The sequence below is a fragment of the Dendrobates tinctorius genome, unplaced genomic scaffold (assembly GCF_039654945.1).
Source record: "Dendrobates tinctorius isolate UK_male_01 unplaced genomic scaffold, ASM3965494v1 ptg000111l, whole genome shotgun sequence".
In the NCBI taxonomy this organism is placed as follows: domain Eukaryota; kingdom Metazoa; phylum Chordata; class Amphibia; order Anura; family Dendrobatidae; genus Dendrobates; species Dendrobates tinctorius.
In genome coordinates this window covers 42,497,543-42,523,900 of record NW_027361779.1, presented here as the reverse complement: position 1 = coordinate 42,523,900, position 26,358 = coordinate 42,497,543, and the positions used below count along the sequence as shown (strand labels likewise).

The following is a 26,358-nucleotide window of genomic DNA, read 5'->3' as shown; positions in this document are numbered from 1 at the left end:
AAATACAAATTGAAAAAAAGAAAAAAAAACGTGCGGTCGCCGCTATTCTTAATAACAAGCAAAGGGAAATTAGACAGCTGGTCTTATGCTGGAAAGGGCCATGGCTATTGGCCCCTTCCCTGCTTAACTAGACACGCCTGCAACCACCCCAGAAATGGTGCATCCATTGGATGAGCCAATTATGGCGTTTAGCCTCGGCTCCTCCCACTTGTCCTGGTGCCTTGGCAAGTGGCGTAATATTTTGAGGTTGATGTCAGCTGTGTATTGTCTGCGGACATCAATCAGATGGCCCTATTACTAACCCAGTAAGTAAAGAGAGGAAAAAAAAATAAAACAGAAGAAAAATATTTGAGCAAACAAAAAAAAAACCCCACTCCCAACAATATTTCTTTCCCCCATTTATTTAAAAAATAAAATACACACCAATCAGCTGTAGTTCAAATGGAGGTCCCATGAGGATTCCAGTCTTTTTCAGACTGGAGCAGCAGCTACTGCCAGGGCTAGCACTGTGCTCCACAAGAACACTGCTACTGTGAACTGAGGTGATGTCATTAAGGTTACCTCAGTTCACAGAGGTTGGTTCTCACGAGAGCAGAGCAAGTACCGGACTGATGAGAAAACACTCATCAGTCCGACACTCGCGCTGTCCTCATGAGATCCAGCGCCTGTGAACTGAGGTATAACTTTACTGACGTAATCTCAGTTAATTTATGTCAATCCGTTCTTCCAGGCTCCGGGGCATGTGGTCTTCACTTGCGTGCCTCTCATCAGCTTCACAGGGCCCTGTGACATCTAGCGGTTGTCCCGTGCCCTGTAATTGGGATATTCCGCCCTTCTATGGACAATGGCTTCTTGTTTCCGTCCAGGCACCACACGCCTCGAAGAACGTATTAACATAAAAGGATTAAAAGAGGATTTCTGAAGAACAAGATTGCAGATATGAGGCATACAGGTATGACTATTTTAAGTATTCTAGTACCTGTATGCCCATATTAATAGCTCAGGTATGTCCAAGGGGGTGACAGATTCCCATTAAACAATTGAAAAAAAAAAAAAAAAAAGAACGTTGTGGAGTGCTCATTTTTTATATCCAGCCAAGATAAATCAGAGAGCTGAGGACTGCAGTACGCATCAGTTTGCTTTACCTGCACTTGTTTAAAAAAAAAAAAAAAAAAAAAAAAAAAAAAAAAAGGGACCCCACTTTTTTTTTTAATTTAGCATAGTTTACCAGCAAATCACAGACACACCAATACTTGACATGGCAGTGATGGGGCCGTATGTGCCCACAAAGGAAAAGCCTATTGATTGGGTTTTTGTTTTTATCCTAGGTTTCGTTTGCCTTTTTTTACAAACTCGTATTTCAAATGTTGCAAAACCCTGGAAAATGGATAGCTAGTGAATTATTCAGAGATTACCAGCTATCACAAGTGAAAGCTGCATAATTCTGTACATATGTGCGGGCAAATAAAGTTTTACATGGCACCCTCTGGATAGAAATCATGCCAAGTCCGCCTGAGTGACAGCCAATGTTGGGAGCCAATAGGGTTAGAACAGGGATCCATTTATTAATATGGCATAGGGACAAGGGTAGTCTTATATTGACTTTTTTTTGTAAGAAAAACTTAAATGATGTGATAGTTTAAAAGATGTAATATAATATACAACATAAATATCAAAACACTGCAATAGGTTTTTTGAAAGAGGAAAATACACAGCATTATACATTTTATTGAAATAACTTTTTTCAGTTTACATCAGTAACATTGACATGATAGCTTCTCTTCTCATGTAAGAAAATAGACCAGTGTGGCTCAAGCCCAGTTTAGTCTAAGACCAGGTCTACACTTAAAGGGAATCTGTCAGTAGGATCAGTCCTCCTAAGCCGTCTATATGTGCATGCAGGTCATAGAAAGCTGAATAAAACGATACCTCGATATGTGTGATCCGATATCTTATTCCAGAGATAACATCCACATTTTTCTTACATGTAGATGAGCTGTTCAGGACAATGGTCCAGACACTGGTCTGCATGAGAATCTGCCTCCAGAGCTTATAAATAGAAGAGGGTGTTAGTGCGAGACATATTATGACTGACAGTTCTCTCCTTATCCCCCTGCGGAGCTGTGTGTGACTAAAACTGACAATGGCAGGTTCCTCTTAGGGCTCCAGCTTCCATCTTACAAGCAGCCAGTGTTGCAGTACAGCAGAGCTGTGACAGCTGCAGCAAATGTGCTTGTAAGGAGACAAAGTTCAGTTGTACTGTTCTGTGTTACAAGTCTCACACTGATAACGTCCCCTTTCATGTACAATAAGGACACTGATCTGCATGACAATCTGCCTTCAGGACTAAACAACTCCTTTACACAAGAAAACCATGGACATCTCTGGAGTAAAGGCCCCGTCACACTAAACGATGCACCAGTGATCCCGACAACGATACCACCTTGTCAGGATCGCTGGTGCCTCGATACATGATCTAAGGTACACTGCGGGTAACTAAGCGCGCACGTCACTTAGTTAACCGCTGTGTACCTTGGTTACGATCTCTGCGCGAGCACGCAGGCATCTAAGGTTCACAGCGGGTAACTAAGTGACGGCGCATGCTTAGTTACCCTATATTTACCTTAGATAACAGCTCCCAGCGTCTGCTTACAGCGCTGGGAGCTCGCTGATCGTTGCTCTCCCGCTGCCACACGCGATATGCGCTGGCCAGTGGGAGGCTAACGATCAAAAAACGGCCCAGGACATTAGTGCATGATCAGCGATACCAGGCGGGGGGCCCGTTGCTGATACGTGTCACACACAGCGAGATCGCTGGCGCGTCACAAAATCAGCGATCTTGCTGTGTGTGATGGGTCCTTAAGACATCAGATTACATATATCATTTTATTCAGCTTCCTGTGACCTACACAGCTTAGGAGGGTTGATCCTACTGCCAGGTACCCTTTAATATTGCTGTGATTTCGTCAAAAGCAATTACACAACAATATTGCATATGACTTCTAAAGAAAACAGTATGTGAACAAATTTCCTCTGGGTCCCGTCTAGTATGCTTGCACATACTGGGGATCTGTTACATATTAATACTAGCATAGAAACACAGCCTATTATAAGTGTAGAGTCCTCTATGATAGATTGTATATAAGCCCATGCTTATTCCTTTAACCCCATGCATGCCATATGGGCTGAAACTGTATCATCACATTCAAAAATGATATATTTATGGACAGACTTTTTCAGATAAAAAGTACATAGCGTTAGATACAGACAATCAAAATCCCCTGATTGGTTTCGAAACATAAATAACATTTAAATGTACGACATTTCCCTTTCCTAGTCTCCCACATGAGGACACATTAATACACAAGCCCAAACTAAATAAAATATGCAGAAATCTTACCATATTATTCAGATTTCATGATCTGTGCTTATAAATTATGACAAAAAAAAGAAATTAAACCTGTATTTCACGTTAGGATATGGCTCAATCCCCTTCCTTCTTGCCATCTCACATCTTCCAGTTTACATACATCTGTGTCCACAGTCAGGAATACATACAGCCTTATCACTCGCTACACATTTTGATTAAATCTCTTATCTAACAGTAATAATACTCAAAAGCACCAAATAAATGTTAATATTGTACAGAAGAATACATTAATTTTCTATCTGCTATTCTAAAAAATGTCCAAATTGGAAAACACAAAGGAGAAACGAACCGTAAAGACGTTGGGACAAGTGATCATTTTCACAAAGCTTAACTCCGGAATCCAGCAGGCGATACATCTGGAGAGGGGCTGCCAGGCTTAGAGATCCTTCTGATACCAGGTGTGGGAAACATCAGAGGACGCGGCATCGACTCTAAAGCGCTTCATTTTTGTATTCATTAAATTCATCAGGATGGTTTGTTTTTTGTTTTTTTTTTTTAGTCTGACTTACGATTTCAGAGCTATTCCTCTTTTTCTTTTTTTAAAATAGGGATCAAAAAACAAAAACATTGTCATCTCTACCAATGCAGCAGTTCCCACAATGTTCCCTACCGGGGTACTCTCAGGGTATGTGCACACGTTGCGGATTTGGCTGCGGATCTGCAGCGTTTTTACACACATTCCATTATAGGACTCCGCAGGTGTAAAAACGCAGGTGAAATCTGCAGAAAATCCGCAGGAAATCTGCACTAAATCCGCAGGTAAAACGCAGGCATTTTGCCTGTGGATTCAGCCAAATCCGCAACGTGTGCACATACCCTTAGACTCCCCCGTGACAGTATAAGTAATCAAATCAGAGTCACATAGCAGCCTGTCACACCGTGGTTTGGGGAGAACAGACTTGTACACACAGGATCACACTGAGTGGAGCAGGATTGGGTTGGCGAGCGTCACAAATACAGACGCAGATTGGGGCTGGCGAACATACAGATGCAGCAGATCCAGGCTGGCAACCGGCGCACATTACTGATGCAGCAGATCTTGGGTCGGCTACCGCCACACATACAAGATGCAGCAAAGCTGGGATGGTTTCTGACACATACAGATGTAGCAGATCTGGGCTGGCGACTTGAGCACATACTGATCTGGGATGGTTACTGACACATACTGATCTGGGATGGTTACTGACACACGTCTGTTCTCACCAGAGAAAGTTGTGTGTACTGCCTTGCTTAGAGAGACAAAATTTGCTTTATTATTTAACATAAATAAAAAGGAATATTTCTACAACTGTAGGTCAAATTTCAAAAATTAAATAAAAAAAACCCTGTCATAATCAGGACAAAAAATTGGCAAATTTAATGAATACAAAAAACGAGCAATTTTGAGGTCTTCTTAAAAAAGGAATCTGTCAGCAGGTTTCTGCTATGTAATCTGAGGACAGTATGACGTAAGGGCTGACACACTTATTTCATCGGTGTGTCACTTATTAGGCTGTGTGCTGTTGCTTCAATAAGTATTTTATCAGGAGGAGATCATCACTGCCCAGACGACAGCTCCCGTGCCTCCTGATCCAACCACACCCCCAGCATTGATTAGAAGCTTAGTGTCAATATAACATGTACACAGAAAGCTGTGGTGTAGGTAGGGGCAGCTTTTGAGCTCTGCTACATGACATGCTATATCTAAAAACTGATTGTTTACTGGGTGCAGTAGTTTGAACTGGAATCATGGTCTCTTTTCCTACATTACACTGCTCACAGACGAGTTAGCAAACACCTGTTGACAGATTCCCTTAAGGGTTATTGTTAGTGCTTGTACACACAAGCAATTTTGCAATTCTCTGTATCAACATTTTCAGCCGATCTTGAGAGATCAACACTTTCCTTTTGTTTACAGCTGATTGTCTTGGAAAGTTGACCATTGCTGCTAGACAGCAGAACATGCTCAGCGCTTACAAGCTTTTCTACCGAGCTTGTAAGCAGAGCTTTGAAGCTGGCCAGAATGGCTGGAGTTTGCCGTTAGCTCCTGTTTATCGGCCAGCTTCAGTGCGGTGCTTGCAGGCTAGATAGGTGGTCGGTCTCCAAGGTAACAAGCTGGAAGCAACAGTAAAAAGTTACTATCTAAAGAACTCAAGCCTGATGAAGAGACCTGAGTAGTCTCGAAAGCTTGCAATGTGTTACCATCTTTTCAGTTAGCCATTAAAAGGTATCAACTACTGAGGACTCTCAATCCTGAATATTTTTCTATCTAAAGAACAGCGACTTGTTTTACTAAGCAGTAAAATAAAAGAATACTTATTTTTACAAGCACTATCCGACAATATCCATCTATGGAGATAGGAATAATGCTTTAAAGACGTATTCTGTTCTTTGGCACCTATGGCCTACATGAATTATGCCCCCCTTCTGCACCACAACTCTTGGTTGTCCTATATTATCTCTTATTTCTTATAAAATGTGTCTGTACTGCCTCCTGCATAGAATGGCATGGATGAAAGAGCTGAGCATTGTCTCCAGTCTGGTCCCCCATCATTAGTCAGGACCAAACCGCACGCATAATACGGTGTTATCTGGGAAGCATGGTCCTTGCACCACACAGGACTATTGCTCTATACGAAATGCAGACAGATTCGTAACCCCTCGATTTGTACAGACTGCGCCTGATAATAGGCTCAAACCAACGGCGGTCTCAAAAGGTTTTACAATACAGAAGAGCAAAAAAAGGGCAACAAACTGCAACATATACGATTTGTGAATGGAGATGTGGACAGATCGTCTTCACACCAGGCATGACAGAGGTGGAGCGCCAACATACGGGCAAAGAATTAACGTTATTTTGCACTAGTCGGTGTTCGCTTATAGAAAAAGGTGTAATAGTTTTGTATTAAATGGAAATACAAAAGCTAGACTAAAAAAGTGGTGTAAAACAGCCATCAGCCCGAGGCAAATTACTGTCCTCATCAAAGGTCAGAAGAATGGGCACGAGATCGCTAACGATGCAACGTACCAAAACCAGGTATCGCATCACTGATACTGGGCAAAAGGCCGATTCCAAAAACGGGATATTACATCTCCCAACTCATGTTCAACTCGTACAATTCACACCTGCCAGTGGAAGAAAAAAAGGTAAGCAGCAACAAAAAAAATCACAGTGGCCTTTAGGGGCCATAAACTGACCTCTTCTCCAGCATTTTCTATTTACTAGGTCACATTCTGAGTGTTTCAACCTATGTATTTGGTCATCTACCTGGCAGCTTACTAGTAGGACACGTTATCAAGCAGGGCTGTCTCGTCGCTACTAGATTGGCTGAAAAAAAATACAAGTGTCCCTTTCCAGTGAATAAGGAGCCGCCATGTGTCTAATCCAAACTCACTCTGGCCCAGAAGATTTAGACTATTTGGGTTTCAAACTTGTTACAAAAATGAAAAGCCATGTCACCATTTTATGACCAGCTATACATTTAGTAGCTTTTTTAATGGAAGATGATCAGCCCAGTTAAGGAGTACCAGGGAAAACTGTTTGCTTACAATCACTGCCCGGCATAGCATCAGTTCTTGCCTATTGTGGAGTCTAAAGTCAAAAGACAAAGGCTATTAACCAGGCTACCCAACTTCCTAGCAACTCATAAGGCTCAATATACATATTGGACTAAAATGGTCCCAAACCGTAGAGGACAGTGGGACCGGCAGATCAACTGATTTGTACAGGGGTCTCCCAACTCTACCGCGACAGACTACGGCTCTGTTCACTTGTTCAGTAATCATCAGAACTGATCCAGCAGCAATCCATTAGCAAACAAGTTGTGCAGACAACTTTTTTGATCCGCTAAAAAAAACAAAAATAGACAAAAAAAAAAAAAACTCCCACAAACTGGTTTCATCTGGATCGTTTTTTTTTTTGTTTTTAACGTTGACGTCTATGGAAAGCTGATCAGTTAAATACAGTCATCAGTTTTGTTTTCACTTGAAACTGATCTAGTAAGCAAAAAACAGATCCTTTTCAAATGAAAGAGAAACAGATGGCCGATTAATGGATCGGTTTTCCATAGATTTCAATGTTTAAAAAAATGGATCCAGTTGAAAAAAAAAAAAAAAAAAAAAATCAATGAATTGCTGCTGGTCAGGTGGTCACTGGTCAGGTGAACATAGCCTAAGACAGGAAAAAGTAGGATCAAACAGTCAAAATTTCAACACCTGACACTTGTTTGAAATGTGAGATAAGCCACTATCAGAGATGTCTGGCAGCAGCTTTATCTCCTTCTCCATTTGAAACACATGATTCTCAGTTGAGTGCTCATATGTATGGGGAGGCGTTAAGAAAGCTGTTCAACAACTAACCTCATGTGTATGGCCTGTTTAGAGGGATTTTACACTGTCAGGAAACACTCTAAAACAAACAGAGCAGACTCAACCTTACGGCATTAGTTCCCCACCGCTGCTGAAGTCACAGTGCGTTGGCTGCAGCGGTAACATTACGCCGACAGCGTACAACACTGCTGAGCAGAAGGAAATGGCATGAGCCACTGAGCTCAGTGATTGGCTACAGAGGCAATGCTCACTGTAGAGGCAATGCTCACTGTAGACGCAATGTCAACTCTGGCTCCGAAACACTGAGATCCGGGGTGGGGTAGCGCAAGTGGAAAACCCCTTTCAAAAGTATGTTAGTCACCCAAGGAGTATTTGGGAAGAGCGGGATGGAAGGGTGAAGTTGCTTTTTAAAGTCAAGATATTATATGCCACGACCCTCTATATATTTAAGAAAATGTTAGCAGAAATTACCCATTTCTTCCCTTTGAGGCTGGGTACCGGCTGAGCAAATTCATGCACTTACCTAACCAGTGGAATTCAGATACAGAATTTAGAAAAAGGGGATATGAGCCGATGTGTGGCTCTTTCTGGTATCTCCTCTGGATAAATTGCAGCCTTGTGGGGTTTTCTTTGTATTCTAGGAGCAATTAAACATAATAATATTCTCACAGCTAAACACGAGAATGCACCATAATATTTTGACATGCTTAACGCAAGAATAAAATGATCCCTTAAGTTCGTTTCTCTTGCAGCAATTTCTGCCTCCCCCTTAATCATCTGAATTACTGGTTATAGGATCCTCTTTGCTGCTACAACATATTATTCACCAAGAACTCCCTCGCTGTGCACAAGCCAACAGAGGCGGGCATCCCTCCCTGCAGAGAAACAGGAAAAATAGAGCCGGGCTGGCTTGTTCATGGCAGGCTGGAAAGAATAAATTAGGGACAGATCAAGCACCGTCATATAGAAAGGAAATTATACATGAACCTAAACAGCTTTATAGGGCAGGATCAACTGTACACTAACAGGGACGGCTCCCTCAGATCACCGAAGGATAAGGCGTGGGGTAATCACTCTCGCTTTGCTTTTCCCTTCCTCCTTTTCCTTCCGTGCTCTACTCCCGCTTTGTGGTTCTCATGCTTGTGCAGAGCACCATTAGTAACCGCTCCTCCATTCACCACTGACTTTGCGTTCACCATAGACTTTCCATTTATCACGGATTTTCCGTTCACCATAGATTTTCCATTTACTGCAGACTTCCCATGTTGGACATGTTTTCCGCTTCGCGCTGATCCTTTTGGTGTTTTGTATGTCCGGTAGTAGAAGTTTGCAAATAGAAAAATGAAGGTGATGGCATATACAATCAGCGCCCAATGCATCCATTTGGGGAAGGGACAATCAATGTAAAGAGACAAGGCAGTGTGACCAATAGTGACGTGGAACTGGACCTAGAAACCAAAACCAAAAGAACCATTAGACGGGTGACCAATAGTAATTACGTAGCAGTCATACTTCTGAATTGCTCTGCGTGGTCATATTCCTTCAATATGCTGTCTAATAACTACGTGATAAATCAAATATTTTCTTCCACCCTAACCCCTTCAACCCCCCCCAAGCCTGATTTCAGCTTCATGACCAGGCCAAATTTTACAATTCTGACCACTGCCCCTTTATGAGGTTATAACTCTGGAACGCTTTAATGGATCCCGGTGATTCTGACATTGTTTTTTCATGTCATTTTGTCTTTCATGATAGTGGGAACATTTCTTAAATAGGACTTGTTTTTATTTGTGAAAAAAAAAATTTGGCAAAAATTTAGAAACGTTGCAATTTTCAAACATTTAATGTTTATTCCCTTAAAATCAGATATTTATCTCACTCAAAATTGTTCATAACTGACAATTCCAACATGTCTACTTTACATCAGAACAATTTTTGAAACAATTTTTTTGTTAGAAAGCTAGAAAGAAGTTAAAAATTAACCATTGATTTCTCATTTATCCAACAAAAATTACAAATTGTGCAATTTCTCCTGAGTACGCCAATACTCTATATGTGGGGGAAACTACCATTTTGGCACACAGCAGGGCTCAGAAAGGAAGGAGTGACATTGAACACCTGTGGAGAGATCTTAAAATCACTGTTGGGATATAGCACCCTACAAATATAAGAGACCTGAAGCAGTTTGCAATAGAAGAATGATTCAAAATTCCAGTTGAGAGGTGTAAGAAGCTTGATGATGGTTATGGGAAGCAACTGATTGCAGTCGTTATTCCAAAGGGCGGAAAAAACCACAAGGGGGCACCACTGACCTAAACAAAGGGATCCAAGCCAGACCTATAAACAATGGCATGTATAGTAGGAAAGGAAAGTATAGGTCATACAAAGGGGATCACCTGAGGCATGTTTTAACAAAAATATATAACAATATAATCTTTATTGTGACACAAGTAACAGACATACAGAAAGTTAAAAACATTAAAATTCGTCACTCATGTGACATACACAAATTACTAGGCTCATAATAGAGCCACACCCCCTTGGCTAAACACTCCAAACAAACATGTGAATAGCATACCATATATTCACAATAACCCTAGGAGCATGGAATATGCAATCTTGCTTGTTAGTACATGTAAATAAAAGGTTGTTTATGAATATAAAAGTTGGGAACAATAACCCAAAACGCAACGATCCTATATTACAATTGGTACAAATGAATATTAAAGCATGTAATCACAGGAGAATATCCCAAAAAAAGGTTGTGTAGGAAAACAGAAATCGACTCAGATACTAGTTGGCAGAGGCCTCTTTCACACATCAGTTTTTTGCCGTCAGGCGCGATCAGGCTTTTTTTGTAAAACCGGATCCGCGAAATGCAATGCAGGATCCAGTTTTTCCCCATTGACTTGCATTAGCGCCGGATGGCATTGCGTTTCATCCGTTTTTTGCCGGATCCGGCTACTTGTCTCATTCCGGCGTGTGGAAAAAACGGCTACAGTAACGTTTTTTGTCTCCGGCGAAAAAGCCGGAAGCGCCGGATCCGAAACTTCCGGCTTTTTGCTACAATGAAAGTCTATGGGCGCCGGAATGCGCCGGATCCAGAAAAAGACGGATCCAGCCACCGGATCCGTTTTTTTAAGACTGCGCATGCTCAGATCCAATTGGCCAGCCCCCAGGAAACAGATATAACCTGCTAGACGGACCCAGCAGAAAAACGGATCCGTTTCTACAGTTCTCCAAAATTTATGCCTGACAGCAAAAAACTGATGTGTGAAAGTAGCCTTAGAGGTGAAATAGCCAACCTGTTTTTCCTTAGTGCCTCACACATAACAAGTAATTCTGGCATACAGAATTAAATACTAAGGCCTTTCACACATCAGGTTTTCGCCGTCAGGCGCGATCCGGCGCTTTTGACAGAAACCGGATCCGGCGAAATGCAATGCCGGATCCGGTTTCCCCCCCATTGACTTGCATTTGCGCCGGATGGCCATGCGTTTCATCCGGTTTTCGCCGGATCCGGCAATGTGTCGCGATCCGGCGTCTGGAAAAAACGTCTACTGTAACGTTTTTTGTCTCCGGCGAAAAAGCCGGACACGCCGGATCCGGCGCGTCCGGCTTTTTCACACAATGAAAGCCTATGAGCGCCGCAATGCGCCGGATCCGGCGGCCGGATCCGGTTTTTTGGTCTGAGCATGCTCAGTAGCTCTGCCCACAGGAGATATATAAAAGCAAGACAATGGGACCCTCAGCCACACCCAACATGCCACCCAAGCCAAGAACCAGGAGCAGGAGAAGGCAGCAGACATCTGCAGCAGCAGCACCATCAGCACCACCCCAAATGGAGCAGCAAATGGAACATGCTGAGGAGGGGAGTCCAGCAGCAGATGAGAGACGGTAATTATCAAATCCCCCATTCCTCCAAACTAGGGCCATGGAATATCAAGATATTCATTGGCCCTTTGTTTCTCTTTATTCAACAGCCGCCAAAGAGATGCAGCAGCAGCAGCAGCAGAAATGGCATCACTGGTAGCAGCAACAGCAGCAGCAATACCCACAGCCATGGAGTCTGGCCATCAACAGGACAGCACATCTTCTTCTGGGAGCCCTCCCTCGCATCGTCAGCGTTTGACGGTAAGTTTTTATTTCCAAAATCCATCATCTCTGTAATATATGTCTATTCATTGACTTTTATTTCAAAACAGGAATCACAAGATGAAGAGGAGCTCCCAGAAGAAGAAGGAAGGGGTGGACAGACACCTGGAGTGGGCTCACAATTGGTAAGTTTTTTGCATCAAACGCAGAAACACAACATCACACTACACACAACACATAGAAAACAATGTTCTGCAGACCACACACAGCAAACAAATGCCTACATCCAAAGACATAACATTTTTTGTTTTCTTCTCTAGTCTTCCCAATCTGGTGCTCGGCCAAGAGGTCCTCGCAGTGCCTCCCAGGGTCGTCGGCGACAGCAACGCGGCGGTCACCAGCGTGTAAGTATAAATATTTTTGCTTTGTTTTTTTGCACTTTTTATTTCATTTCTTTTGTGGAGGCTAATTATGTTATTTTTGTCTTTTTCTTTAACAGCCTTCACAGTGTGCTCCCGACTCTGACGGTGAGGATGGAGGGATTGATGTGGACCGCCTCATCGATCTCGTCAGAGAAAGGGAGCCGCTCTGGAATATGGCTGACCGCCGCCACGCTGACCTGATCGTTACCCGACGACTCTGGGAGGAAATCTGTTCGCTCGTTGTGGACCGCTGGGAGGACCTCGAAGCTCGGGCCCAGATTAAAGAGCGTAAGTATATACAGTACCGGTTGCTTGATGTAAACCAGTGTTTCCCGAACTCCAGTCCTCGTGGTCCCCACGGATCATGTGTTCAGGATTTCTATTTACTATGGAAATCCTGAAAACATGACCCCTGGGGACCATGAGGACTGGAGTTTGTGAAACACTGATGTTGTATACTAACCACTCCTTTCTCCTTTCAGGGAACAGAATTGTGAATCGGTGGCGGTCTGTGAGGGATCGTTTCAAGAAGGAGTTCAATAAAGAGATGCGGGCCCCGAGTGGATCTGGAGGACGCAGGAGCAAGTACAAGTACGCACAAGCCCTGTCGTTCCTCCGGGAAACAATGCTCACCAGAAGGTAAATATTACACACCACATGTGAAAAAAATGTTAGATGTAACTTTTTTTTTTCAGCCAGGGCCATACCATGTCAGTATTTGAATTGTTTTTTTTTCTCTTTATTACACAGCACGGTGAGCAGCACTCGGGAGCCTGCACGATTGGACCCTTCTGAGGCGATCCCTGAGGAGACCGGCACCGAGGGACACTTCGACTGCCCCGGTACATCTGCACCTTCCCAGCCTTCCCACACATTCGACCCATCTGTCCCATCCACCAGCACAGGAGCATCGTGGCCGCCTACATTACATGAAGCTGCTGGTGAGGAGATCGCTTTCCCTTTACCCCACCCTTCTGCCCCTGCCACCTCTAGTACACCTGCGGGTACTGGGCGGCAGCGGCAGAGGGGTCAGGAAAAGAGTTATGCGCAAGAGTTCTTGCATCTGAATGCATCTTTCCAGAACTGTCTCAAAGTCTTGTCAGAGCAAATCTCCGCAGGCTTTCAGCAGATCAACTCCAGCATTCTGGAGGTGAAGACACTTCTGCAAACCATGCATTCAGAAGCAAGATCTTCGCCAAACCACACCTTTTTCAGGTCTGTTGTGGAGCGAATGGCAACACTATCTCCTACCCAGCAGATGCATGTAATGCATTCGTGCCACGGTGCTCTACAGCAGGTTACCTCCCAACCTCCACCTCCCACCACTGTAGTTCCTCCACCTGCACCCCCTCCAGCCACTTTCCATCCTCCCCCTCCTATTACATCTGCACCCCCTCCAGCCACTTTCCATCCTCCCCCTCCTATTACATCTGCACCCCCTCCAGCCACTTTCCATCCTCCCCCTCCTATTACATACCAGCAACCTCACCAGTACCAGCAACCTCCCCAGTACCAGACATCTCCCCACTTCCAGCAACCTGCCCCGTACCAAACTCCTTCCCCGTACCAAACTCCTTCCCCGTACCAAACTCCTTCCCCATACAACTTTCCATCAACATCATCTGCTCCTACAGTCCCTGCCCAACCCTCCACTCCACCGCCCACCACCTCTTCTGCCTCCCACATGTCCACCCATTCTGTAGCTTTTTCCACACCTTCACCTCTAACTGTTCCTTCCCCACCACGATCCCAGTCCTCTCTCCACACACCCAGTGTCGAAGTGTCCCGCAGCCCCTCCAGCAGTATTTCCACCCCACAGTACACAGATTTGTAATGTGTGTTTTTTGTAATAAAAATGCCCATTGGGTTTAAAACCTTTATTAAAAAAGTTTTTTGCACTTTAAAAACATTTTACAAAAAAAAAAAAAAAAATTTAAATAAAAGTTAAATTATCGTTTCACAATGGTTGTCTGTCATTTCTTTCTGCGGCGAACTACGTTTTAAAAAAAGGTTAAATACAGGGTATTTCAAAGGTAAAAAGGTATTCAAAACCAGGTATATAACTGTGGGTAAATTTTAGCTTTTTGCCACAGTTGTGTTCCTGGTTGTGTTTGAAGCAAAGTATTTCACCTAAAAAGTTGTGTTTATTGTTGGTGATTTCCTACCAATGTACACAACTTTTGTTAAAAGGTGAAATACTTTGCATAAAACACAACCAGGTACACACCTGTGGCCTAAAGATAAAAATAGTAAGACCATGACAAGATAGCCAACTTTGGTTGGCAAAGGTATATACTGTTGGTCCAGAAGGTACACAAGTTTAGGGCACAAATCTTTCACACTCTGTCATCCCAGTGTACTCTGCCTTGAGGTGACAAAGTATAGTGGAAAATTGTCCCTGAAACCGTCACAGAACTTCTAGTGGTAATATTTCCAATGACAACATCCATCTTCGCCAGTAACTTGCTCTTCTCTCCAACCTGCACTTTCTTCTCTACAACCTGTCAAAGAAGGGCTGTAGGAACATGCTATATCTAGTTTTCCAGTAGCCAATCCCGTTCGGAAGGCCACAAGGGTCAATTTTAAAAACCGGATCCGGTGTAATCCGTCGAAAAACGGATAGAAAAACGGATGAACCGGATGAGACGGATCCGGTTTTGTCTGTCAAGAATTAGACGGATCCGGCAGAAAACCGGATCCGGCACTTCAGGTTTTACAAAACATTTGCCGGATCCGGCATTCCGGCACGACGCCGGATCGCGCCTGACGCCGAAAACCTGATGCGTGAAAGTAGCCTAAGGCTGAAAAAACCGTCTAAGAAGCAATACAGCTCAGCCCTAAATTACCAGTGAAATGACCCCCTGTGAGGGTGGAAATAAACCCTGAGAGGAAAAAACCTCCTAAACACGCCTCAAATTACCAAATGCAGCTGCTCAGCATTGTAAGTGGCACAAGCCTAGGCTAAGATAGTACCTATAGAAATATGATATGTGCGCTGCTGTTCAATGGACAGGGCCCATATGTGAGAGGGTGCCAACACTTTCGGCCGTGATTGTACATATTATAACCCACAACTTCCACATTCATCTGAACAGTGATACATTTTTTGGCACTTATGAGTTCAAGGTGATGTCCATATTTTTTCTTAGCGGTCATTGTAGTGTCCCTTTATTAGCTGACCTGTAATCACATTTGTATCAAGTGGCAACGATGACGTTGCGCCAGGCTAGATAATCAGAAGAGTCACTGATACGGTCAGGTGAAGAGTGGTTCTCAGGGCTTCTGTCCGGGTGGCTGAGTACCAAGTCCTGTGAATGGAGTTGGACCAACTCGAACGTAGCACTGTGTATAGCACTGCCGGAGCAGACTTGGAGAAATGGTATGGCCAGCACGGCTATTTATGCAGGAATAAAAACCTCCTTTTTTTACATAAGGCAGTTACCAATAATAAAAATACGGAGATGTTAAAGTTAGAAACCTCTAGTAGAAGTCAGTGGTCAGAGTTGTTTAGAGGTAGAAAACCTACAGACAGGTTTCCAATACTAAAGGAGTAATCCTTTTATGGAATTTTTTTTTTTTTTTTTTTTAAAAACAAATAATTTATATTTTACCAGTTGTAAAATTGTCAAGTATCGCTTCCACCAAAGATACTTCTGAAGATGTGGTCCACAGGAAGCTAAGCCATAATATAGGTACATCACGACATGGATCAAGGCGTTCATATGTGCACCAAAGAAGGCTGGTAAGTAATAAGACACAAAAATGTATCAGAGACCACAAAGTCATGTAAAAGTACAAACAAGCATGTCCCCTCATTAAGACACTGCACATAATAGTTACCTGACAAACTCTGAACACAAGATTTACTGCTATCTTTTAAACACAGTGCTAAGTATAGGCTCACCATGCCAGGTATATCTTATTCCTGCCAAATACACTTATTAAAGAGATTAGGACAACTGGATCAAAGAGACGATGTTCAATCTGTATACACAAACTGTCATGACAAAGCCTATAAGATAGTCATGTTTAAGGAAACCTGTCAGGTGAGTCATGCGGCCCAAACCATGGGCATCATTGATCAAATCTTGGCTGCATGATTATGCCAGGTACGTTTTACTCCGAACGTCTTCCAGAGAAGTTATAGTTAAAAGATCCAGTAGGGAACCACAAGTAACTAGGCCGGCACTGCCCCTTGCCAGCTTCACCCCCTCACATCTACAGGTGATTGGCTGATCTTCTATGTGTACACAGAGACCCCCGTCACCAGTAGAGGAACCTGAAGCCGATCTTCTAACTAGGTTTTCTCTGAAATGTTGGAGTGTTTCGGAGAGAAATACACCTGAGCCAGGCTCGGATTCATGCTGCCCGCGCTTTGTGTAGCACGAGTTGCCTAACACGTTCTTTTTAAACTGGGAGGTGAAACTACAGCTGGAGGCCAAACCCAGATGTATCAGCCAATGCTTCTTAGACGGAGCGGGCGTTACTCGTAAGAATCTCCCCTTTTGTTGGTGAAAACGGGGGGGGACATTTACTGCAGAAGGGATTATAAGCGGCACAGGCGCCTCTGGCTGCAGCAAACTATAGTTTAGCAACACGATTGACTCATTTTGTTCTTTTATTAATGTTTTTCCTGGAGTCAGCAGACAAAGGAAACATTCAGACATTCAGCTCCATTTTTAATTTTGCATGGTGTATAATTAGTGGTGATGATTTGGCTTTTTTGCTGCTGTTTTATGCAAATTTTAAGCTGTGTTTTACAGGACCAGCAAAGTTTATGAGATTTCAGAAATCTCATGCACACATTGGGTTTTTTTCCTGACAGATGTCCCTTCTTTCAGCGTTTTTTGCTGAGTTTTTTCTCCCATAGAAAGCAATAAGTACAAAAAAAAGCAGCCAGGTTTTTCTGCGTTTTTAGTGCAAAAACCTCAAGAAGTTTTTTTTTTTTATTGTGCACTTATCTTTATCAGCCAACACAATAGGCAAATGTACCTGATAAAGACGCACCAAAAAAAAAAAAAAAAAAACACAGAAAATACGCTGCAAAACCTCTTTTTGTAAAGCAGCTTCATTACTGCCTATTGTAGGTTTTGCTAGGAGAGAAAAAATGCAGATAAAACGCCATGAGTTAACATAGCCTATGGCACAAGTACAAGAAGTACGAGAAATCCAGGTACAGAACGAGTTTATGGATGCTTTCATATATTGCCCCTTACATGAGAGAAACCTCAATCATCACGGTCAAATTTTAAAGTACAGCTCCGGTAAAAATTAAGAGACCACAGTTTTCAGTTTGTCTGATTTTTCTCTTTATAGGTATATTTTATGTAAATTGCTCTTTTATTCTATAAACTGCTGACAACATGTCTCCGAATTTCCAAGCACTAAATTTTGTATTTATTTTCAGAAAATGAGAAATGGTCAAAATAACAAAAAAATGCAGTGCTTGCGAACCTCAAATAATGCTAAGAAAACAAGTTCATAATCATTTAGCTCAGGAAGAGATCAGAAATCAATATTTTGTGGAATAACCATGATTTTTAATCACAGTTTTCATGAGTCTTGGCATGCTTTCCACCAGTCTCTCACACTGCTTTTGGGTGACCTTATGCCACTCCTGGTACAAAAATTTAAGCAGTTCTTGTTTGATGGCTTGTGACTATCCATCTTCCTCTTGATTACATTCCAGAGGTTTTCAATGGGGTTCAGGTCTGGAGATTGGGCTGGCCATGACAGGGATTTGATGTGGTGGTCCTTCATCCACACATTGATTGACCTAGCTAGGTGACATGGCGCATTGTCCTGCTGGAAAAAACAGTCCTCAAGGAACATTGCCTGAGCAGAACGAATCAACTGTTTTTCCAGGATAACCTTGTATGCGGCTTGATTCATACATCCTTCGCAAAGAATAACCTGCCCAATTCCAGCCTTGCTGAAGCATCCCCAGATCATCACCGATCCTCCACCAAATTTCACAGTGGGTGCAAGACACTGTGGCTTGTATGCCTCTCCAGGTCTCCGTCTATTCAATAGACAACCAGGTGTTGGGCAAAGCTAAAAAATAGACTCATCAGAGAAGATTACCTTACTCTAGTCCTCTATGGTCCAATCCTTATGTTCTTTGGCTCTCCTTTGCTTCTCATTGATTAAATGCTTTTTTCTAGCTTTACATGACTTGAGCCCTGCCTCTAGAAGCCTGTTACAAACTGTTTTTGCCATGCACTTCACCCCAGCTGCCATTTCTTTTTTAGGTCACTTGATGTCATCCTGCAGTTGCTGAGTGACATTCGAATAAAATGACGGTCATCCCAGTCAGTGGAGAGTCATTTTCGCCCTCTGCGGGTCTGTAGCTTTGTTGTCCCCAAAATCTGCTGCTTGACATTGTTGTAATGGACTGCCGTCTTAGTTAAAAGTTATTTTTTCATTCCTATTACTTTTGAGATATTACTAGCACTTGTTTTGCCATCCAGCTTGTACTACTGCAAGCGGATTGTGAACACCACAGCAGGGTTTTTTTTTATACTTTCCTTCATTAAATAAGATTTGGTTCAGGTGATCACCTAATCAGAAGCACATTACGTAGAATGAGGCGTACTCTGGTTGGAATTCAACTGACACAGGAATGGAATGGCTGTCAGACATGTAGAGAAGCTGATTTTTATAAAACTGTGCAGTAGTCTCTTAATTCTTGCCAGAGCTGTATAAATATTTTGAGTAAACACACCAAATATAATAAATACGCTAACTATAATAGAATCGGTGCAGACTGATTGCTAGGCTGGGTCCGACTAACCAGGTCGGTTATTTCTGGACGGGAGATCCGCCTCCTACCTTCAGGCATCTGCAACTCTTCTTTTGTTTAGCCGACCTTGTGTGACATCACATGTGTGTCAAGCTGCAACAATGATGTTGCACCAGGCTGGCTAATCAGAAGAGCTATGGAAGCCAAAATGTGGTTCTCAGGACTCCCTTTCAGTGGTCACAAATAACTGACAGTGGTCGTGCGAATCAATTCTCACCGTCTTGAATAATAGACATATCCAACTAAAACAAGAAAAAATGTAAGAGAATAAAACGGATACTTACATTGTCCCCCAGCGACCCATTTGATTCCAATCCACCACAAGGTAAACATTGTACAGTGGTGATATACATGCAGAAAACTGATTTGATTAAACTTTTTTCTCAGAATGAAAAACACTGTATCAAAGTATTCAACTCCTTTAGAGACATAATACCACCACAGGGCAGAGGCTACCTGAAAGAAAAAGGAGGCCCAAGATAAATGGTAGAGGCAGGAGAAAGAGTAACAAAACGGATGTAAATGCTACAAATGTGTTACGCAGAGTTAAAGGTGTTGTCCACTACTTGGACGACCCCTTCTTAATCCATCAGTTTGCCCCCAGAAAAACAACACTAAGTACACAGTCGGACAGCTGTATAAAATCAGACAGCAATGCACAGACTGGCTGGCGGCTCTCTTGACTTGTGCATGACGGCTGTACAAAAATATATGAAGCTCTCGCTCTCAGGTTGGGATAGTCGTCAGCCAGTCTGTGTATTGTGGTTCAATTTATACAGCTGTGTAACTTCGCCATTATACTCACCACCAGTGCTGGTTGGATTCCAGCAGTATCGGCACTGGTTCTCCCAGGGATCGCGTGGCATTAAGTCACGCCATCTCTGTGGCCAATCAGCGATGGCTTCACTCTCCCTGCATTCAGACAAATTACGTACATCCCGAACAAGTGAGAGCTGCAGCAATTGACCTGTAACTAATTTTTGCCTTATAAACTGAACATTCCTCCACATACTAGCAAGAACTGACATGGAAACAGTTTTCTTTGTTTACTGCATTTATTATTTTGCATTCCGTTGAGAGTCACAGGTCATCAAAATTCCTGGCGCCTTATGGGTTAATTTTATCATTCATCTTGGCGTTTCATTTCGTTCACCTTTCTAGGCGTGTACTTTTATCCCACTATGACGGTGTGCAATCACAAAAAAAAACACCACAGGCAGGCGCCAACAGATGGGACATAACTGAAACACCCATTGGAGGTAAGGCGCTGCGCCAGTCACCCTCCCTCCAGCTTTCTTATATGTAAAGTGCCGGGAGAGGAGCAGAACAGCACCATTCAAATGAGGAGCGTCACAGGACTAGCCGAGGGGAAGTAATACTGTTAAGTGGGGGGGGGTAAGGCGTTGTCAGTGTGCGAGAGGGAAGAAATACGATTAGGTAGGGAGAGGGGGGGTAAGGCGTTGTCAGTGTGCTCTCGTGAGACAAAATCTCATGGGACCATACTGGCACAGGTCCTGACCTTACTGGGTGTTTAATATAGGTCAGAACTGTGGATGAAAACAATGAATTGCCCAGTTGAGTGATAAGACAAATAACATTTAGGTGCCAATAATTTCGACGCCCAGTATCTCCACAGCAGAATGCAGAAAAAAAAAAATAGGTTTTCTCTACATTCCTGCAAGTATGCGCAGGAACATACCATTTCTAAGACAAAAATTGGTGAGAGGTCCGCTTTAATGGAACTAAATTTGCTATTGTGTGTAGTACTGAATAGCGCGGCGGGGTACATTACACTAGGAGCTAAAGACCAAGTTGGCAGAAGTCCGAGCGTGACCTTTGGATGCCTGCTGCAAATCCATCCATGTGGATTAACACCAGGATTAGCCCCATTGTCACTCACAGGCTATTTTATGTGGAATCTGCAGGAAACAAATAGCACTTTGCTTGTTTCCATGGATGGTTTTTCGCCACAGAGGCAAAATAATCCACAGTGAAAATTCCTGATCCATGTTAAAATGGACATATGAGGCCTCTGAGACTGAGAGGGGCAGGAAAAAACAGAACAACAAGGAAGCTCAGAGACCACGTCAGGCAGCGGCAAAGTACTTGAACTTTAAAGATAAGGAAGAAATACTCAGGGCTTATAAAGGAAGAAGGCGACCACTGATAATTCAGGGACATAAAGTCCTTTTATTTGGAGACTATTCAGCAGAGGTGACACGGAGAAGAAGGCCATTCAGCGAAGCATGCACTCTGCTGTTTAAGCGCAACATCAGATTCCAGCTAAACTACCCAGCAACGCTGCGTTTTAGGACAAGAGATGGTGTGATGAGGTCATTTACAGATCCCAAGGAGGCCATGAAAATTATGTCCCAGCAGCAACCTTCATCTGGCTAACAATCACCTGAAAATACCAGCCCGCCGAGCGGGGAGACAGGGGGAGATGCTGAGGACGAGAGGGGGAGACCCTATCCGTATAGCCTGAGGTCGGATTTGCATTTGGAAGGAGATAATGAAAGAGACGATGGCTAAGGAACAAAGAACCCCGATGACAAGGGTGCTCAGGAAGAACCAAACAAGACAGAATACTAAGTGATCTAAAGCTTATGAGCAGGGCCGGCGTTAGGGGCAGGCAGACCAGGCAGCTGCCTAGGGCCCCCGCTCCTCCAGGGGACCCCAGCCAGCGGCACATCACACAGCCGCTATGGGGCCCCTGTGAGGCAGGGGGGCCCGCCTGCCCCCAGCGCCGAATCCCGCCGCATTGAAGGAGGCAGTGATGGAGGAGAGAGCGCCAGCTGACGCTCCCGCTCCCATCATTCCCCGCTCTGCCTCTGACACAGCGGGGGCGCGATGACGTCATCGCGCTCTCACTGTGTGCCAGACAGAGCAGGAAGAGACAGGAGCAGCCAGCAGCGCAGGCATGAGGAGAAGGTGAGGAGTTTTTTTTTTTTTTTTTAAATCTGTGCGAGTACTGGCCTGTGGGGCCACTCTGGGGGGACTATATACCATGCTGGGCTGTATCATACCATTCTGGGGGGCTATATACCACGCTGGGCTGTATTATACCATGCTAGGCTGTATTATACCATACTGGGGGGCTATATACCATGCTGGGCTGTATTATACCGTGCTGGGCTGTATTACACCATTCTGGGGGGGCTATATACCATGCTGGGCTGTATTATACTGTGCTGGGCTGTATTACACCATTCTGGGGGGGCTATATACCATGCTGGGCTGTATTATACCATTCTGGGGGCGTTATATACCATGCTGGGCTGTATTATACCATGCTGGGCTGTATTATACCATTTGGAGGGGCTATATACCATGCTGGGCTGTATTATAACGTGCTGGGCTGTATTATACCATTCTGGGGGGGACTATAGACTATGCTGGGCTGTAATATAACATTCTGGGGGGGGCTGTATTATACCATGGTAGGCTGTATACCATGCTGGGCTGTATTATACTGTGCTGGGCTGTATTACACCATTCTGGGGGGGCTATATACCATGCTGGGCTGTATTATACCATTTGGGGGGGCTATATACCATGCTGGGCTGTATTATACCATTTGGGGGGGCTATATACCATGCTGGGCTGTATTATAACGTGCTGGGCTGTATTATACCATTCTGGGGGGGACTGTAGACTATGCTGGGCTGTAATATACCATTCTGGGGGGGCTGTGTTATACCATGGTAGGCTGTATACCATGCTGGGCTGTATTATACAGCCCAGCATGGTATACAGCCCAGCATGGTATACAGCCTGTATACCATGGTGGGCTATATTAAACCATGGTGGGCTATATCCCATGCTGGGCTGGGCTGTATTCCATGTGGTGCTGGGCTATATACTATGCGGCTGTGTTATATACCATGCGGGATACATTTTACATTATATTCTATAGGTGGAGGCTGTGTTATATAATACATTATATTCTACGGGGAGGTGGGCTGTATTATATTCTATTTGGGGCTAGATTATATTCTATGGGAGGGGCTGTATTATATTTATTATATTCGATGGGGGCTGCATTATACTATATGAGGAGGGCTACATTGTATTCTATGGAGGGGCTACATTATATCCTATGAGAGGGTTGCCATATATTTTATGGAGGGGCTGCATTATACTATATGGGGGGTGGGGCTGCATTATATTCTATGGGGGGGTTACATTATATTCTGTGGAGTGGCTGCATTATACTCTGGGGTAGCTGCATTATTCTCTAAGGGGGGGCTGCATTATATTCTATGGGGGTTACATTATATTGTATGGCGGGGCTGCATTACACTGTATGTGGGCTGCATTATATTGTATCGAGGACTATGGGGAATACATTATATGAAGAACTATGGGGTGCATTATGCTATGGGATGTGAATTGTGCTACATGGGTGACTATACTATATGGAGAACTATGAGGAGTGTATTATACTATATGGAGGACTGAGCAGTGTATTTTATTATATGGAGGGCTATGAGGAGTGTATTATACTATATGGAGGACTATGGGGAAGATTATATTATATGGAAGACTATGGGGTGCAAACTGTAGATGTGCTGCTGATAACATGATACTGTATGGTGATCTGTTAGGGTGTGTGCACACGTTGCGGATTAGTCTACGGCTTTTTCCGCAGATAATCCATATCTCTTGGCAGAAACCGCAGGGTAAAACACATGCATTTTTCCTGAAGATTCCTAGCATGTGTACAGCGGATTTGATGCAGGTTCTAGTGCGGTTTGGCAGTGCGGATGAGAGAGAGATTGATTGATCTGTATGTCCCGGAACGTACACTGCAGCTGCGGTTCCGCAAAAAAGAATTAACATGCTGCGGAAAGGGTGTGCACACACCCTTAGTGATCCATTAGTGATCGTTCTGTTCCCATCATTCTTTCTTAGACGGTGGAAAGAGGCCGGGAAACAAGTGTTGAACGACTTCTTCAATTTTGTCGATCACACTCATTTAGCGTCCTGAACTCAGCGCATGTAAATACAATCAAAATGGTTCTCTGTGATGTGCAATATGTGAGCATTTGGGGCCTCATTTTAAACTTTGCCTAGGGCCCCACTTTTCCTAAAACCGGCCCTGCTTATGAGATTGTGTCAAGATACATCCTGGGGTCAACATAAGTGAAAGGTATGACTGGAATACCTCACATGATAATATGAAGATGAAAGGGAGAAATTTTTGTGGTCCAGGTTGAGCTGCAAAAAGACTACTTACACTCCCAATCACCTAAAATAGGAAGACGTACAGTAATAAGGGTTATCATCTGTGAACCACATGGTGGTGTACAAAACTTACAAATTTACAGGTATATTCACCCGACCGGGTCAATATCAGACGGAACTATGTATGTTCAAGGAAGACTACAGGACAGCTGGTGGAGAGATTCCCCCTTCTATTACTTTTTTTTCCCCCATCTTCTTTCTTTTCACAGGTTCTGTTGGACTGAATGGAGAATTTGGGGTGCTGATTTAATTGGTCTGCAAGCTGATCAAACTGGCTGCTGGCAAATTTGTGGCTTCCAGGTTTATGGACATTGTGAGGTTTTCACAACAAAAAGACATATATAAAGTTGGGATAATGATGACCAGATGTGATGTATATACTAGGTAGAAGACAAGATCTTCATTGCATGTTGATGGGAGTATTTTGTGTTAAATTCAGATATCTTCCAGGGGGAAAGTATCATACAAATACTAGGTTCACATTGGGAGATGTTGCTTGGGGGGGATGAAGGGGGTGGGAGAAAAGTATTTTTATACCTCTCTGACATCAAAAAGGAGAGATGGAGAAGGACTTTAAGATAATATGGTTGTGAATATTAAGATGTTAGGAAATTTATATGATAAATGAAGGGAAATAGATGTTGATCTAAGATTTCAGAGTTTCAAGGTTACATGAGGCTCAGAAAAAAGGGAGGGAGGGAAGTTAAAGTTCATGAGCCCACTGCTATTGTACTAATTCATTACTGACTGAGATGACAGTGACTGGCAGACCATACCTGAGAGGGAGAAGCTTCACACGTCCTCGCAGAAGAAACCATTTAGCAATTAAAAATGGTTAGATTAATAACATGGAATATAAAAGGGTTGCGCTCACCACATAAAAGGATGATGATACTTTGTCACCTGAACAGATTAAAAGCAGATATAGCCTTGCTTCAGGAGACACACTTGGGTAAAGAAGACTTTTTTAGAATGAAGAAATTATGGGTGGGAGAAGTTTATGGTTCCAGCTCGGTTGACAGAAAAGCAGGAGTCCTAATACTGATACATAAAGCATTGGCACACAGAGTTTCACCGTAGAAATGGACCAGGAGGGTAGGGTCATCCGTTTGAAATTAGTGATAAATAATGAGAGTATTACCCTGTACAATATATATCCCCGAACATAAATCAAAAGAAATGTTTTATGTCCTTACAGAACAAAATACTGGCTGATAGTGGCAACATAATCATAGGAGGAGATTGTAATGAGCTGCTTAAGGAGGAAGAGGACAGAAAAGGGAGCTTAATAAGATTAAATCCAGGAGAAGGGAAGAGATATAGGGGGAAAAAAAGTTATTTGGAAGATATGATCTCGAATTGGCAGCTGAAAGATGCGTGGAGAACATCTCACCCTATGGATCGGGAATTCTCACATAGTCTCATGCACACAAGACGTGGTCGAGAATAGACATGTTCTTTGTGTCAGATAAGATACTACTCAAAATGTGTGATGTCAATATTGAGGACACGGTGATATCAGATCATAGTCCTATATCTCTAGACTTAGCTGACGCACATCAGAAAGGGACGGACTATCTATGGTGATTTCCAGGAAACATGACAAAAGAGCAAGATTTTGTGAAACGGATGGGGGAATGGTGGACAGAGTTTGCAATGTATAGTGAGGAGCACAAACCTAACCCTAGATTATATTGGGAAACAGCGAAGGTGGTGATAAGGGGAAACATCATGGCTTACACGCCGAGAATAAAAAAGTGAGTAAAGGAGCAGTACTTAGCAGCAAGCAGCGAAGTTAGGAGCATCTATACAAAATATAAGAACTCACTACTGGATGAGGATAAAGATAATTGTATGCGGGCCAAAAAAAATTTTGAAGAATGAGCAGAAAAAAGAGAGCAATTATATAGAAATCACTGGGAGGTAGAATTAAATAGGTATGGTGACAAAGCAGGGAGAATACTGGCTAATTTGGCTAGGGGAAGATATGTGGGTACATCTATAATGGCAATTAGAGCTAAAAAAGGGCAACGACTGACTAATCCCAAAGGTAT

The 26,358-nt window shown here is 43.2% G+C and overlaps 1 protein-coding gene across 1 annotated transcript in view; it reads right to left on the bottom strand.

Annotated features, from left to right (window-relative positions):
* Positions 1-1,708: 1,708 nt before the first annotated feature.
* ELOVL4 (ELOVL fatty acid elongase 4) overlaps positions 1,709-26,358 on the bottom strand; it is a 59,138-nt gene continuing 34,488 nt past the window's right edge. The window contains exons 4-6 of the mRNA XM_073589689.1: positions 19,342-19,513; positions 15,867-15,994; positions 1,709-9,186 (exon numbers count right to left, since the gene is read on the bottom strand). Of these exons, the coding sequence (XP_073445790.1) occupies positions 8,809-9,186; positions 15,867-15,994; positions 19,342-19,513 (678 nt within the window). The 3' untranslated portion in view covers positions 1,709-8,808. The remainder of the gene's footprint in view (positions 9,187-15,866; positions 15,995-19,341; positions 19,514-26,358) is intronic.